This window comes from Salvelinus namaycush, chromosome 12, assembly GCF_016432855.1.
Source record: "Salvelinus namaycush isolate Seneca chromosome 12, SaNama_1.0, whole genome shotgun sequence".
Classification (NCBI taxonomy): domain Eukaryota; kingdom Metazoa; phylum Chordata; class Actinopteri; order Salmoniformes; family Salmonidae; genus Salvelinus; species Salvelinus namaycush.
In genome coordinates this window covers 13,260,174-13,274,555 of record NC_052318.1, presented here as the reverse complement: position 1 = coordinate 13,274,555, position 14,382 = coordinate 13,260,174, and the positions used below count along the sequence as shown (strand labels likewise).

The following is a 14,382-nucleotide window of genomic DNA, read 5'->3' as shown; positions in this document are numbered from 1 at the left end:
AACTGAATTCTCTCTGGATAAGAGCATCTGCTAATTGACTAAAATGTGTTTTGGGATGCAGCCTGAGTTCTACTGACTTTATCCTCGTATGTCTCTCTCCATGAGATAGAAAGCGCCGGTGTGGGAGATCACGGGGGCGGAGTTCTCCAAGTCGGAGATGCACACCGCCGACGGCATATCCATCCGCTTCCCCCGCATGACGCGTGTCCGTGACGACAAGGACTGGAAGAGCGCCACCAACCTGATGCAGCTCAAAGTAAGGAACACCCTGATCATGCAACTATGTAGGGCTTCTATTGGATGTTTTTTTTCAATCTGTAATGTAAAACCATTGAATACTTATTTATAGGTGCTCTGTGCAACCGACTTAATATCCATGTAGAAGTAAAGGATAAAAAAATGTGATCAACTATTAGAAACAGTACCACTTGGTCAGCCGTTGTCTTTTAGTCAAACAGATACAGTGGAACTTGTACTATAATTGTGAACCGATATTCAAATAGCAACCAAAATGTGTTATACACAGATGGCATTGAGTGGAGTCTTTTCATTTGGTTTGCTGCTGAGGTGGTTTTGGTGCGATACGGTAGTCTGAGCTGAATAGACGTTTATACGCAATAGCTCAAACTCACATTGAGTATTTTTGTTATTACATCTCTACTATATAATGCAAAACCTTTCCTGTCATAAACGGTTGTTGTACGCAGCACAACTATTCCTCAAAGATAGTGTTACTAGGGGATACGCAAATTAACTTCACAACTTTTGTTTTTCTCCCTCAGGAGCTCTTCCGCATCTCCAAGGAGAGGTGTGACTTTGAGGTGACAGCAGGGCCCTCCAAAGGAGGTGAGGATGACAAGGGCTCTTCAGGAGACAGTGGGAGCAACTCTCCACCCTCCACCTCCCAGAGACCAGTCACGCCCAGAAAGACCAGTGAGTACCATAGACATGGGTCTGGTCTCGGGTATGTAGATGACGCTTTAGTCACCAATAATGCAAACAAACACTATGAACATATGTCAATAAGTATGTGTATATGCATGGGTGCGTCTGAAATTTTGAACGCGGACATGTATATATTCATACTTATTTACACGTTCGTACTGTTAGAATTCATTATTGGAAAGTACTGCATCTGTACACCCAACTAATAAATAAAAAAAACCTAGAGGAAGAAAAAACATGGTATGACAACTCTCCTTGGTTTGAGATTTCCATCCTTTTTGTTTGAAACTTTAGGGAAACTACACGATCTCCTCATGATAGTAATAATGTACTCTTAACAACTTGGAACCAAAATTATTTTCCAATCATTCCATTCCGAAGAGAACCCCTTTTTTTTCGGTCCAGTGTTCCAACCAGCATAAAATTCTGAACCGGTTCGAACCCCAAAAAAGTCATATTCATATAGTTCCTTTTTGTAAATGTTTTAACCCTTGAACTCAACATCGTTTTTACATTTCTCATTATTGTACGTCACCAATTAGCACCGATATAGCAGCTTGATATGGAATGGGAAAGCTAGTTTACATGTTTTAATTGGTCAGTTAAGTGCAAGCGTGAGCTGCGACAAATTTAATGGGTGGATGAGAGAGAAGGGTGGACATTGAGGGGGGGTTGGCTTGAAGTGCTGAACATCATGACATCAATTGCAATGTGTTTAGGCTATTACTAGCATAACTTCACTGAATTATATACTAGACATTAGGAATATTTATTTTTATAAGATTTGAAAGTAACACTTCTGTTCCGGGAACACTAAAGAACTTTCGTTCCCGATTTGTTTCAGGTTCTGTTCCCTGAACCGGTTCCAACCCGACTCTTAATAATATATTTTGATTCAATGTGATGTTTCCATTACCTTAGGCACAGGCAACAGCAATACCCCCAAAGCTAAGGCAGTGAAGACAGAGCCTCCCTCCCCTGTTCCAGCAACCAAGAGGAAAATGCCCTCAGAAGAGCCCAGCGCAAAGAAGGTACCCTACACTCAACCATAGCAACTGGTGTTATCCTATTTGGCAATATTGTAGGGTGCTGCATAGGTGAACCACGAAGTAGCATCAGTAGACTTTTTTTTATTGGGTCATTACATTTCTCACATCCAGATTAGATTTCAGCCTTGCATCCCGCAAAATGTATCTGCGTTCCAATGTATTCCAGGTAAAGACTGAAACTGTCCATCACAGTAATGGACAAAGCAAGACTAAGATGACCCCCTCCAAGTTGGCAGAACCCAGGAATGACAAGGTGGGTGCTTCATTGTTTCTGTTCCATTGGTCACCAACTGCGATTCACGCTCAAATTCTTCTAAACAAAAAGTTCTAACAAGACATGCTAGTAGATGAAATATTAGAACATAAATGTTTTTATTTATTATTGGATGATCTATCTGTAATACTGTATTTAGTTAAAGGTGCAATCTGTAATATTTACTGTCATTTTAATAAATGATAGAATAAATTAAACTAAGGATTGTGTCTTAAAGACTTCCTCCTCTCTGCTCTCCCCAGACTCTACTGGACATTTTCAGTGGGGTGAAGCTTGTCCTGCCAGACTCTGTGCAGGACCACACCAAGCTGCGGCGCTACTTTGTGGCCTACGACGGAGACCTGGTGGCAGAGTATGACGCCGCTTCGGCCACACACACCCTGACTGAGCCCGAGGAGGACAGCCATGCCCAGAGAGTCACCCCCGGCTGGATCTGGGAGTGTATCCGCAAGAGACGGGTGGTGCCTCCCTGCTGATGAACATTAATTACACCCCCCCCCCCCCCAGCTGAACACTGGTGCGATTTTGAAGTGTGTTGGCTTAACAAACAATGGACCATTATACGCTGATCATGTTTTACAGCCGAGCTTGATGCAAGCTAAAACCGATATAAACTTAGTTGAATGATATAACCACAAGGACACAGGACCAGATCATGAGATATTGTGATGGTCATGGCAGAGTATGATTAGAGTTTTAAGAAAGATATAGACCTAACTACGTCAGGCTAGGAGTAGTATCTGTCGACTATGGGCTGAGTAATGTTTCCATCCATGGATCTTTCTATTTATTTTGTTTCCAGTCCTTTTTCGTATCCGAGTAGCATTGGTTCAAATAAACCATAATTACTTAAGTTAGTCTTTATCAGTTTGGTTTCTGCAATTGTGTGCCCATGCTGTGTGAACGGGTTAGGTCCAGCTGACCTACGCCAAGGTGCTCACTTCAAACGGGGTTCCTTTGATCGAGTGTGTAGTGTAGATAACAATACTATTAGGAAGAGTTAAAGTAGTTTAAACATGTCATGGACATGTCCAATGATGAAAGTAGACTGTCATAGTATCTAGGAGAGAGCTTCTTCTAACAATGCATGTTCTCCACATGAAATGCAAGATGAGGGGAAAAAAAGACTAGCAGGACACTGTCACAATTTTTTTAACAATCGTTTTTTTCTTATGGGCAAGTGGAACACTAAATTGAGGTTTGTTAGATTTGTCACCTGGTTGCACTCTGGTTTACAAAATTATGTCAGAAATATCCTTTAATTCACACAATACCTTTGATGTGCTAATGTTTAAAATAAACTGGTTTGAATATCCTTTGTCAGTTTTCTTCCATTTGATACCTAATGAGCACCACCATGGATGTTGAGGCCTAGCTGGGCTCAGTGTTCTCCAGCTTCCTCTTTCCTGACTTTCCATACAGCTGTTCTTCAGACCTGCCCCAGCACTGCAAGTCAAACTCTTCTTTCAGATGACAAGGCTAAGAGACAGAACAGGTTAAATCTGCATTAAGTTTGGTCCTATTTGAACACATCTCCAGTGCAACAGGACTCAATGACATCACATTTTTGGGTTATACCACAGATTTCCATCTCACCACTTTCTTGTGATTGCATAGAACTGAGGCTGAAAATAATGGGCCTCATGTGTATGACATTTTCTATCTTATTTGGACTAAGAATGAATACTAACATGGACAAGCCCATGTCAACACTTCAATAGGTTACCTGTCTTGAGGACTTGGCCAAAGTGGCAGTGTGTACGCTAGAACAAGTGGATCCCGGCCTCTCGAGCCGTTGCAGTAGAATCCGAATTCTAGGTACGTGACTCCACGATTGGCCCAGTCCGGCTTTCAGCTGCCCATTGCCGTCTCTGGTCACAGTGTTTGTAACCTGAGGGTACATGATTCTTATCACTGTGGCATTTGATTAGGCTCAGGTCATAGCACACTAGTTATTATGGATCCCCATTAGCTGCTGCGAATTTTAAATATTACAACACATTGTGGGGCCTTACTCTACCACATATGTACACAACGTGTAGCCTGTGTGGACCCCGCTACACATGTACAGCCTAGGCTACCAGTCAGCATGGTTTGAATCTGACTGTCTCAAAATAAACCCCCACTTAGTGTAGATGTCCAAACAGGACCAAAAAATCAGTTGCCCTCACCAGAACGGCTACATTGAAGTCTTTGGCGATTGTCTTCAACAGCCCTGCCACTTGCATCATCATGGACATGCCTAGAAATTCCAATCACCAAAGGTCATTATGGTGCTATACAAATAGACAATGCAATAAATGCTAAAATTGCATTTTATATCAACCACAATGGTGACTCCCTTTGCAGAGTACAATTATGCCATTCTCTTCATTAAATCAATTACATTCCACTGGCTGTCCTTTATACAGCATTGCTTGTGTTATTAGATACTATATCTTAATATTATTTCAAAAGGGAATGTTATTAAGATATGTGATAAATGAACAGGTATAATCTACTTGAAATTATCACATGAGAAACTCTTCATCATAGTACCTTCATTTTGTTTGCCTCCCAGTATGGGAGAAATAACTGCTGACACTGAATCCACAATTACAGCTTTGACTGAGCCACCTCCCGCAGATGCCTGTAAAATATATGACAAGATGGATGCAATAATGAATGATCAGTTATGTTAGTTGTCATTATTATAGTTATCTTAAAACAACCTCAATTGAATTCATATTTCAGCAACATCAAATACAGTCCATCCCAAATGGCACCCTATTCACTATATAGTGCACAACTTTTGACCAGAGCCCTTTGGGCCCAGTCCAAATTAGTGCACCAGTGAATAAGGTGCCATTTGGCACACACACATTCAAAGGCCTACCTGCTGAAGTCCAACGCATCGAAAATGATGTAGACAGTCGAGTAACGAGAAGATGTCAAACACTGGAAAGACCTGGATTCTCTGAAGAGCCTCCATCTGCACAACAACGGGTAAGAACTGTGTGGTGAGAATTTATTTGATGAAAATGAATATGTTAATTCAACTAGATTTTCATTGTCACACTTCCAGCTCACCTGTTCTTCTATATTGCACGACTTCGCTTGGAGCATCTGAAGCAAGCGACTTGCCGACAGTCCTCCTGTTGAGTCAACATATATGACGCTCTGCTTCAGTTGGTAAGATATATTCACTGCAACACCAAAACACACCTAAAAGAGGGGGAAATGTAGGCAGCATAAACATGTTGTACTCAATACACTAGACAGTAGTGATACCAGCATCCATTGGGTCATTCTATGAAAACCAACCACACTGATAAGCAAGGTGTAAACTTTGCCAATGACATACGATTGTGGGAAAAAGGTCACCTGGGTTTTTCCACTTCCAGGGCTTCCTGCGAACTCTGTGAGCTCTCCTGTGTACAAGCCAGAGTCTAGAAGCTTATCTAGACTGGAGGAAAAGAAACACTATCATTCACCAAGGCTATGAAGTCCTGCTCGGTGCTAAAACCAACCCATCAAGTCATAGTACAATAATAAAAGGGCGATTCAGTGGGAAAGTCAACCTGAGCATGCAAAATACAGTTAGTCATTAACAAATGAAACCACTTTTATAATTATCCTTAAGGTCTTAATGTCAGAGTGCAGGCTTTATTTGACCAGGTAGCCCTTTCCACTCACAGCCAGTCATCCCGTATACTGATTGAAAATAGCAAATTGTCATTAATACGCGACTAATTTGTTCTCCGCTTCACAGCCTGTATGGGTTTTGACTGAAAGCCATTAGAAATTTGAGCACCACGTAACAAGAAGATGCCCCCACCTCTCCAGCTAGTTGCGCTTCTTTTGCACATTTGTTGTATGACACCGCTTTGATGTCATACAAGCAAACCACACACCCATGAGTCCAAATGCGCACTTCACATTTTCCAAATGAAAACTCATGTAATTAAAATGATCAACGTTCATGATCGCTAGGTTTGATCCACAGTTACAAGGATGACATGCGTTATACCCTGGGTTGTCCTGAACAGAATGAGCCTATGTTTGGCATATTGTGAAGAAAATCTGCTGCGGAACATGCACTTGAATGCACTCGTGACTCCATTCTATGTATACCAAAATTACAAATCGGTTTGTCTGAAGTGCCTTTTGAAAGCCTAACACTAAGATCGTATTTTATAACTTAGCTTTCAAATGAAGCCCACCTGACCCAGATTGCAAATGTATAATGGTACGCTTTTGGATTGTGTAAAACAACAACAGTAATTGTGTGATGTTGGGGACACAGGGCTGTATTCCAAACAAAAAACAACTGTGCCTGCATCAGTTTCTCAATAGCAAAGCTAGGAGAGGTAAAAAAAATTAAAAGCACCTTATAGATGAAGGCTCTTTCCTTGTCATAAAAGTGCAATTACTTTGGAACTGTGCACAGTTAGGAGAGGTGTATGGTCACTTGGAGACAGCAGTTAGACCTTTCACTAAAACCCTTGTACTTTTTCTTCTTTTATCTTGCACCTACTCCAAAATGTCAATGAATATTCTTATTATGTTACTGAATGTATCCAGAGTATTTCATTTCTTTATAGACAAAATGCTGCTAAAAGTACAGTAAATTTAAAATACACAAAATCAAAAGTGTAATATTTGGATTCAGTCTTGTTTCAGGTGAACTGTTGTCCTTACCTTAGGTCTGATAATCTCCAAAGTGTTCTCTCTCAATTGCTACCATGGTTGTTCTTCTGTTAGAAACATTTCAATTTTGTCCTATCTATATAGGACAACTTCCACAAGTGTATGGGGTTAACGTAGAAAATTGTATGCATTCAGGCTATCATGTAATTATATAGTCCTAAGTTACTATGCCTTCAATTGACATTTTAGAAATGTTTCAGACGACAACAAATGTGTTATGATTGATTTTTATCAAGAAATCTTTAAGATTTAAATGTCTATTTCAGACTTTGTGGGGTGTTACATCCATAAGGGTAGTTTTTCCTCTCTAAAAGTAATAATGGAAATGACAGTATTTTCTAAATTATTGTTTGTGTGCAGCCAAGCCTTCCTTCGAAATGGCTAACCGTGTTTTGATCTAAGACAAACTCACAGACTTTTGCTAATATGTTCAGTCTTCTCAAAAAGCTTATCCATTTAATTTAAGATCCATAGCATCTCTTATTTGCTATATTTCTCCAACATGCTAATATTTATAAGTCCGCTTTTTTGGATATACACTCCCCCCAAAGGGTACTATAGACGAGAGGTCGACCGATTATGATTTTACAACGCCGATACCGATTATTGGAGGACAAAAAAAGCCGATACCGATTAATCGGCCGATTTATAAAAAAAATTAAAAATGTTTTATATATATATATATCATACACACACACACATTTTTGTAATAATGACAATTGCAACAATACTGAATGAACACTTTTATTTTAACTTAATATAATACATAAATACACACACACACACACACACACACACACACACACACACACACACACACACACACACACACACACACACACACACACACACACACACACACACACACACACACACACACACACACACACACACACACACAGCTCTGAAGTGACAATGATACTGAAGAGTCTGCTTAGGAGACAAATACTCTCAACTGTTTGAATAAAAATAGAGTTTAAGTTACCTGTGATGAATGTTGAAAACAAAAACTGTCATTTATATATGCAGGAAATCCTATTTTAATAATGGGCATGGTAAGAATTGACAACCAAAGTGCGAGTCATAATTCCCATGACACCTTCTAGCAAATCTGAAAAGCGGTTCCTTCATTTATTCCATAGGATATTTTTAGATTCACTTAAAATAAGGTCTGTGTTTCGTGTAGGCTTACACCACCTTGCCAATTTTATAACTGTGTAGATATCCATAGGACAAGGTAACTCTGATCAATATTGGCTAAATATAAGCGAAGATCATTTTTTTTGTAGAGTGGATTTATGAAAATATGTTGACAAACGTTACCTTATCCTATTGAGATTTACACGGGTATCAAAACGTCGAGGCGGTTTAAGCCTGCACGAAACACAGACCTTATTTGAAGTAGATCAAGACATTCTCTATGGAAGACATGAACGGTAAAATAACGAAGGAACCCCTTTCAAGTTCAGCCGCAAGTTATTACAGAAATTATAACGCGTCGACTTTTTCTCTCTAAACCATATACCTTTGACTAATCCGGAAACTATCACCTCGAAAACAAAACGTTTATTCCGTTCCGTATTTTATCTAACGGGTGGCATCCATGAGTCTAAATATTCCTGTTACATTGCACAACCTTCAATGTTATGTCATAATTACGTAAAATTCTGGCAAATTAGTTCGCAAAGAGCCAGGCGGCCCAAACTGTTGCATATACCCTGACTCTGCGTGCAATGAACGCAAGAGAAATGACACAATTTCACCTGGTTAATATTGCCTGCTAACCTGGATTTCTTTTAGCTAAATATGCAGGTTTAAAAATATATACTTGTGTATTGATTTTAAGAAAGGCATTGATGTTTATGGTTAAGTACACATTGGAGCAATGACAGTCATTTATTTATTTATTTTTTATATAAGATAAGTTTAATGCTAGATAGCAATTTACCTTAGCTTACTGCATTCCCTGCACAGGCAGGCTCCTCGTGGAGTGCAATGTAATCAGTGTTAGAGCATTGGACTAGTTAACTGTAAGGTTGCAAGGGTTGGATCCCCCGAGCTGACAATGTTAAAAATCTTAAGAATGTGTTCTTAACTGACTTGCCAGGTTAAATAAAGAATAAATAAAGGTGTAAAAAAAAAAATATATATATATATATATATATATATATATATATATATATATATATATATATATATATAATAAAAAATAATTTAAAAAAATCGGCGCCCAAAAATACCGATTTCGATTGTTATGAAAACTTGCCCGATTAATCGGCCATTCCGATTAATCGGTCGACCTCTACTATAGACACACATCAAAGTTTCATTTATATTTTGTTTGTTCATGCTGTGAGACATTAAAGTTGAGATTTTGCACGCAAATGTAACAATCCATAAGGCTGGAATCGCCCACAACCTTAATTGCCCATTGAAACAGAAATTTGTCTTCTGCTGTCTGTTGTAATACCATCACATAACCGTGATTTACATTGTTGTGTATGTATCCGGTCTTCCCCTGTCATCTGGTGTATGTACACATGTTTAGCCAAACTAATGCTTGTAGTAGCACTGTGTGTGTTAGCCTGGGACAAACTACTAGCCTATCCATCTGGGGATCAGTAGGGCTCAATTCGATTTTTTTTAAATATTTTTTTTTACCTTTATTTAACTAGGCAAGTCAGTTAAGAACAAATTCTTATTTTCTATGACGGCCTAGGAACAGTGGGTTAACTGCCTTGTTCAGGGGCAGAACAACAGATTTTTACCTTGTCAGCTCGAGATTCGATCTTGCAACCTTCCGGTTACTAGTCCAACGCTCTAACCACTAGGCTACCTGCCGCTCCAGGGGTTCAATTTGATAAGCAACAATCTTTTAACAGTGCTGCATTTTGATATGATTCGAGCACATACAGTTGAAGTCGGAAGTTCACATACACTTAGGTGGGAGTCATTAAAACTTGTTTTTCAACCACTCCACAAATTTCTTGTTAACAAACTCTAGTTTTGGCAAGTCGGTTAGGACATCTACTTTGTGCATGACACAAGTAATTTTTCCAACAATTGTTTACAGACAGATTATTTCACTGTATCACAATTCCAGTGGGTCAGAAGTTTACATACACTAAGTTGACTGTGCCTTTAAACAGCTTAGACAATTCCAGAAATTGATGTCAAGGCTTTAGAAGCTTCTGATAGGCTAATTGACATCATTTGAGTCAATTGGAGGTGTACCTGTGGATGTATTTCAAGGCCTACCTTCAAACTCAGTGCCTCTTTGCTTGACATCATGGGAAAATCAAAATAAATCAGCCAAGACCTCAGAAAACAATTGTAGACCTCCACAAGTCTGGTTCATCCTTGGGAGCAATTTCCAAACGCCTGAAGGTACCACGTTCATCTGTACAAACAATAGTACGCAAATATAAACACCATGGGACCACGCAGCCGTCATAACGCTCAGGAAGGAGACACGTTCTGTCTCCTAGAGATGAAGGTACTTTGGTGCGAAAAGTGCATATCAATCCCAGAACAACAGCAAAAGGACCTTGTCAAGATGCCGGAGGAAACGGGTACAAAAGTATCGATATCCACAGTAAAACAAGTCCTATATTGACATAACCTGAAAGGCCGCTCAGCAAGGAAGAAGCCACTGCTCCAAAACCGCCATAAAAAAGTCAGACTATGGTTTGCAACTTTACAGTCGTGGCCAAAAGTTTTGAGAATGACACAAATATGAATTTCCACAAAGTTTGCTGCTTCAGTGTCTTTAGATATTTTTGTCAGATGTTACTATGGAATATTGAAGTATAATTACAAGCATTTCATAAGTGTCAAAGGCTTTTATTGACAATTACATGAAGTTGATGCAAAGAGTCAATATTTGCTGACCCTTCTTTTTCAAGACCTCTGCAATCCGCCCTGGCATGCTGTCAATTAACTTATGGGCCACATCCTGACTGATGGCAGCCCATTCTTGCATAATCAATGCTTGGGGTTTGTCAAAATTTGTGGGGTCTTGAGGATTGACCACAAGTTCTCAATGCCATTAAGGTCTGTGGAGTTTCCTGGCCATGGACCCAAAATATCGATGTTTTGTTCCCCGAGCCACTTAGTTATCACTTTGCCTTATGGCAAGTTGCTCCATCATGCTGGAAAAGGCATTGTTCGTCACCAAACTGTTCCTGGATGGCTGGGATTAGTTGCTCTCAGAGGATGTGTTGGTACCATTCTTTATTCATGGCTGTGTTCTTAGGCAAAATTGTGAGTGAGCCCACTCCCTTGGCTGAGAAGCAACCCCACACATGAATGGTCTCAGGATGCTTTACTGTTGGCATGACACAGGACTGATGGTAGCGTTCACCTTGTCTTCTACGGACAAGCTTTTTTCCGGATGCCCCAAACAATCGGAAAGGGGATTCATCAGAGAAAATGACTTTACCCCAGTCCTCAGTAGTCCAATCCCTGTACCTTTTGCAGAATATCAGTCTGTCCCTGATGTTTTTCCTGGAGAGAAGTGGCTTCTTTGCTGCCCTTCTTGACACCAGGCCATCCTCCAAAAGTCTTCCCCTCACTGTGCGTGCAGATGCACTCACACCTGCCTGCTGCCATTCCTGAGCAAGCTCTGTACTGGTGGTGCCCCGATCCCGCAGCTGAATCAACTTTAGGAGACGCTCCTGGCGCTTGCTGGACTTTCTTGGGCGCCCTGAAGCCTTCTTCACAACCATTGAACCGCTCTCCTTGTTCTTGATGATCCGATAAATGGTTGATTTAGTTGCAATCTTACTGGCAGCAATATCCTTGCCTGTGAAGCCCTTTTTGTGCATAGCAATAATGACGGCACGTGTTTCCTTGCAACTAACCATAGTTGACAGAGGAAGAACAATGATTCCAAGCACCACCCTCCTTTTGAAGCTTCCAGTCTCTTATTCGAACTCAATCAGCATGACAGAGTGATCTCCAGCCTTGTCCTCGTCAACACTCACACCTGTGGTAACGAGAGTATCACTGACATGATGTCAGCTGGTCCTTTTGTGGCAGGGCTGAAATGCAGTGGAAATTATTTTGGGGATTCAGTTCATTAACATGGCAAAGAGGGACTTTGCAATTAATTTGATCACTCTTGGGGACAAAGATCGTACTTTTTGGAGAAATATCCTCTGGTCTGATGAAACAAAAATCGAACTGTTTGGCCATAATGACCATCGTTATGTTTGGAGGAAAAAGGGGACGCTTGCAAGCCGAAGAACACCAGCCCAACCGTGAAGCACGGGGGTGGCAGCATCATGTTGTGGGGGTGCTTTGCTGCAGGGGGGACTGGTGCATTTCACAAAATAGATGGCATCATGAGGCTGGAAAATTATGTGGATATATTGAAGCAACATCTCAAGACATCAGTCAGGAAGTTAAAGTTTGGTCACAAATGGGTCTTCCAAATGGAAAATGACCCCAAGCATACTTCCAAAGTTGTGGCAAAATGGCTTGAGGACAACAAAGTCAAGGTATTGGAGTGGCCATCAAAAAGCCCTGACCTCAATCCAATAGAACATTTGTGGGCAGAACTGAAAAAGCGTGTGCGAGCAAGGAGGCCTACAAACCTGACTCAGTTACACCAGCTCTGTCAGGAGGAATGGGCCAAAATTCACCCAACTTATTGTGGGAAACTTGTGGAAGGCTACCTGAAACGTTTGACCCAAGTTAAACAATTTAAAGGCAATGCTACCAAATACTAATTGAATGCATGTAAACTTCTGACCCACTGGGAATGTGATGAAAGAAATAAAAGCTGAAATAAATCATTCTCTCTACTATTATTCTGACATTTTGCATTCTTAAAATAAAGTGGGGATCCTAAATGACCCAAGACAGGGAATTTTTTACTAGGATTAAATGTCAGGAATTGTGAAAAACTGAGTTTAAATGTAAACTTCCGACTTCAACTGTAATTATCGACCCTCAAGACTTAGCCCAATAACTTTTGTCTCATGCTAGACTTCTTCTGTTTTTTTATACTCATCAAGACTACAGGCACTTGACTGGTTTTGGCTGATAGAAAGTCCCTCAGACAGTTTTGATGTAGGGTCTTCAATGTGATGTGCAGATTCTCACCTAGGATTGCCTGTGGAGAGGATGGCTGTTGAACTCAGCAGGTCTTCATATAGATCAGCACCTGATACAGGGAATGCTGTGTGCTGGGCAAGGAGCACTCTGCGTATAGCCAGCAGGGCCTGAAATGCAGAGTTAGTCTGTGGCCAAAAGTGTTTGTAACATTGTCTCATTATAGAAACGGAGTGGTTGCGGATCCAACTTTTTCAGGATCTTTTGTCTGCAGCAATAAAAGATCTGGAGCTTCCTGAGGCATCTGCGCATCACGTTCATTCTCTACGTGCAGAGAACCGGCTACTCAGGGGTTCTGACTAGGTGGAATACAGCTACAACCAGAAGTAACTTGTTCGTAGCAGGTTAGGAGAACTTACGCAACAGGTTAGGACCAGGTCAAACTCATTCCACGGAGGGCCGAGTGTCTGCTGGTATTCGCTCCTCCCTTGTACTTGACTAATGAATTAAGGTCACTAATTAGTAAGGAACTCCCCTTACCTGGTTGTCTAGATCTTAATTGAAAGGAAAACCAAAAAAACAGCTAGGCCGTCCATGGACTGAGTTTGACACCTCTGTATTAGGAGAATTAACGGAGCAGGTTAGGATAATTAGGTTAAGATCAGGAAAAGGTTTAGGGTTAGCTAAAATATTCTCCTAACCTGCTAAGAAACGTCACTTCCGGTCGTAGCAGTACTCCATCTCGTCACAACCCTACTCAGGCGAATGGTCATGATGCTCGTTTAATAAAGTTTAATCAACGTCTGCAAGATCACATAATAATTATAGAAATGCATTACTTCATGTTTTTTACCTTATAGGACACGGAACATTTTTGAGCAAGGTCTTCTGTATCTGATGACACCAGATCTTCCACTTAAAAAAAGGATAATGTAACTTTGATTGTATTATTATTGTAGTTCAATACTTTGTCATACCAACATTGCCACATCAACTAGCTAGATTAACCAGAGTAAACAAATGTATTAAAACCCACGTACCTGTTGTAATGTCTGCTGCCCGTAAAGCCACAACCAATTCTTCACTCAATCCAGGACACATGCCATCTCTGAGAACAACCATGGCACATAGCTAGCTCGGGAGCTAGCAGTAGCTATGTCCAGAAAGAAGCTAGCAAGCCGTTCACTGTAATATGGGATGTCTAAATGGTCTACATACACTTCAACTTTACAGTTTTGACAAACTATCCATTGTAGTTTGTTATGCTTTCAAGTTTTTGAAAATATATATGCCGCTATATTTTCGGAAGCTCTTCCAGAGAAAGTGGTCGTGACGTAATTCCGGATATGAGAATGTGCAAACACCCTG

General features: G+C 40.5%; 2 protein-coding genes across 2 annotated transcripts in view; one reads left to right on the top strand and one right to left on the bottom strand.

Moving 5' to 3' along the window:
• The window catches only part of lig3 (ligase III, DNA, ATP-dependent), a 28,730-nt gene extending 25,147 nt beyond the window's left edge, over positions 1 to 3,583 (top strand). Inside the window, exons 17-21 of the mRNA XM_039005205.1 lie at positions 110 to 256; positions 783 to 933; positions 1,867 to 1,976; positions 2,161 to 2,247; positions 2,511 to 3,583. Coding sequence (XP_038861133.1) covers positions 110 to 256; positions 783 to 933; positions 1,867 to 1,976; positions 2,161 to 2,247; positions 2,511 to 2,744 — 729 coding nt within the window. The 3' untranslated portion in view covers positions 2,745 to 3,583. The remainder of the gene's footprint in view (positions 1 to 109; positions 257 to 782; positions 934 to 1,866; positions 1,977 to 2,160; positions 2,248 to 2,510) is intronic.
• On the bottom strand, positions 2,042 to 14,370 carry rad51d (RAD51 paralog D). The gene is made up of 10 exons (XM_039005209.1): positions 14,055 to 14,370; positions 13,868 to 13,929; positions 13,066 to 13,184; positions 5,632 to 5,713; positions 5,338 to 5,472; positions 5,144 to 5,239; positions 4,807 to 4,897; positions 4,440 to 4,510; positions 3,995 to 4,159; positions 2,042 to 3,747 (listed from the first exon to the last, which is right to left on the bottom strand). Exons 1-10 carry the CDS (start codon positions 14,134 to 14,136, stop codon positions 3,640 to 3,642), a joined length of 1,011 nt encoding a protein of 336 aa, XP_038861137.1. The 5' UTR covers positions 14,137 to 14,370; the 3' UTR covers positions 2,042 to 3,639.
• Between the last annotated feature and the right edge of the window lie 12 nt (positions 14,371 to 14,382).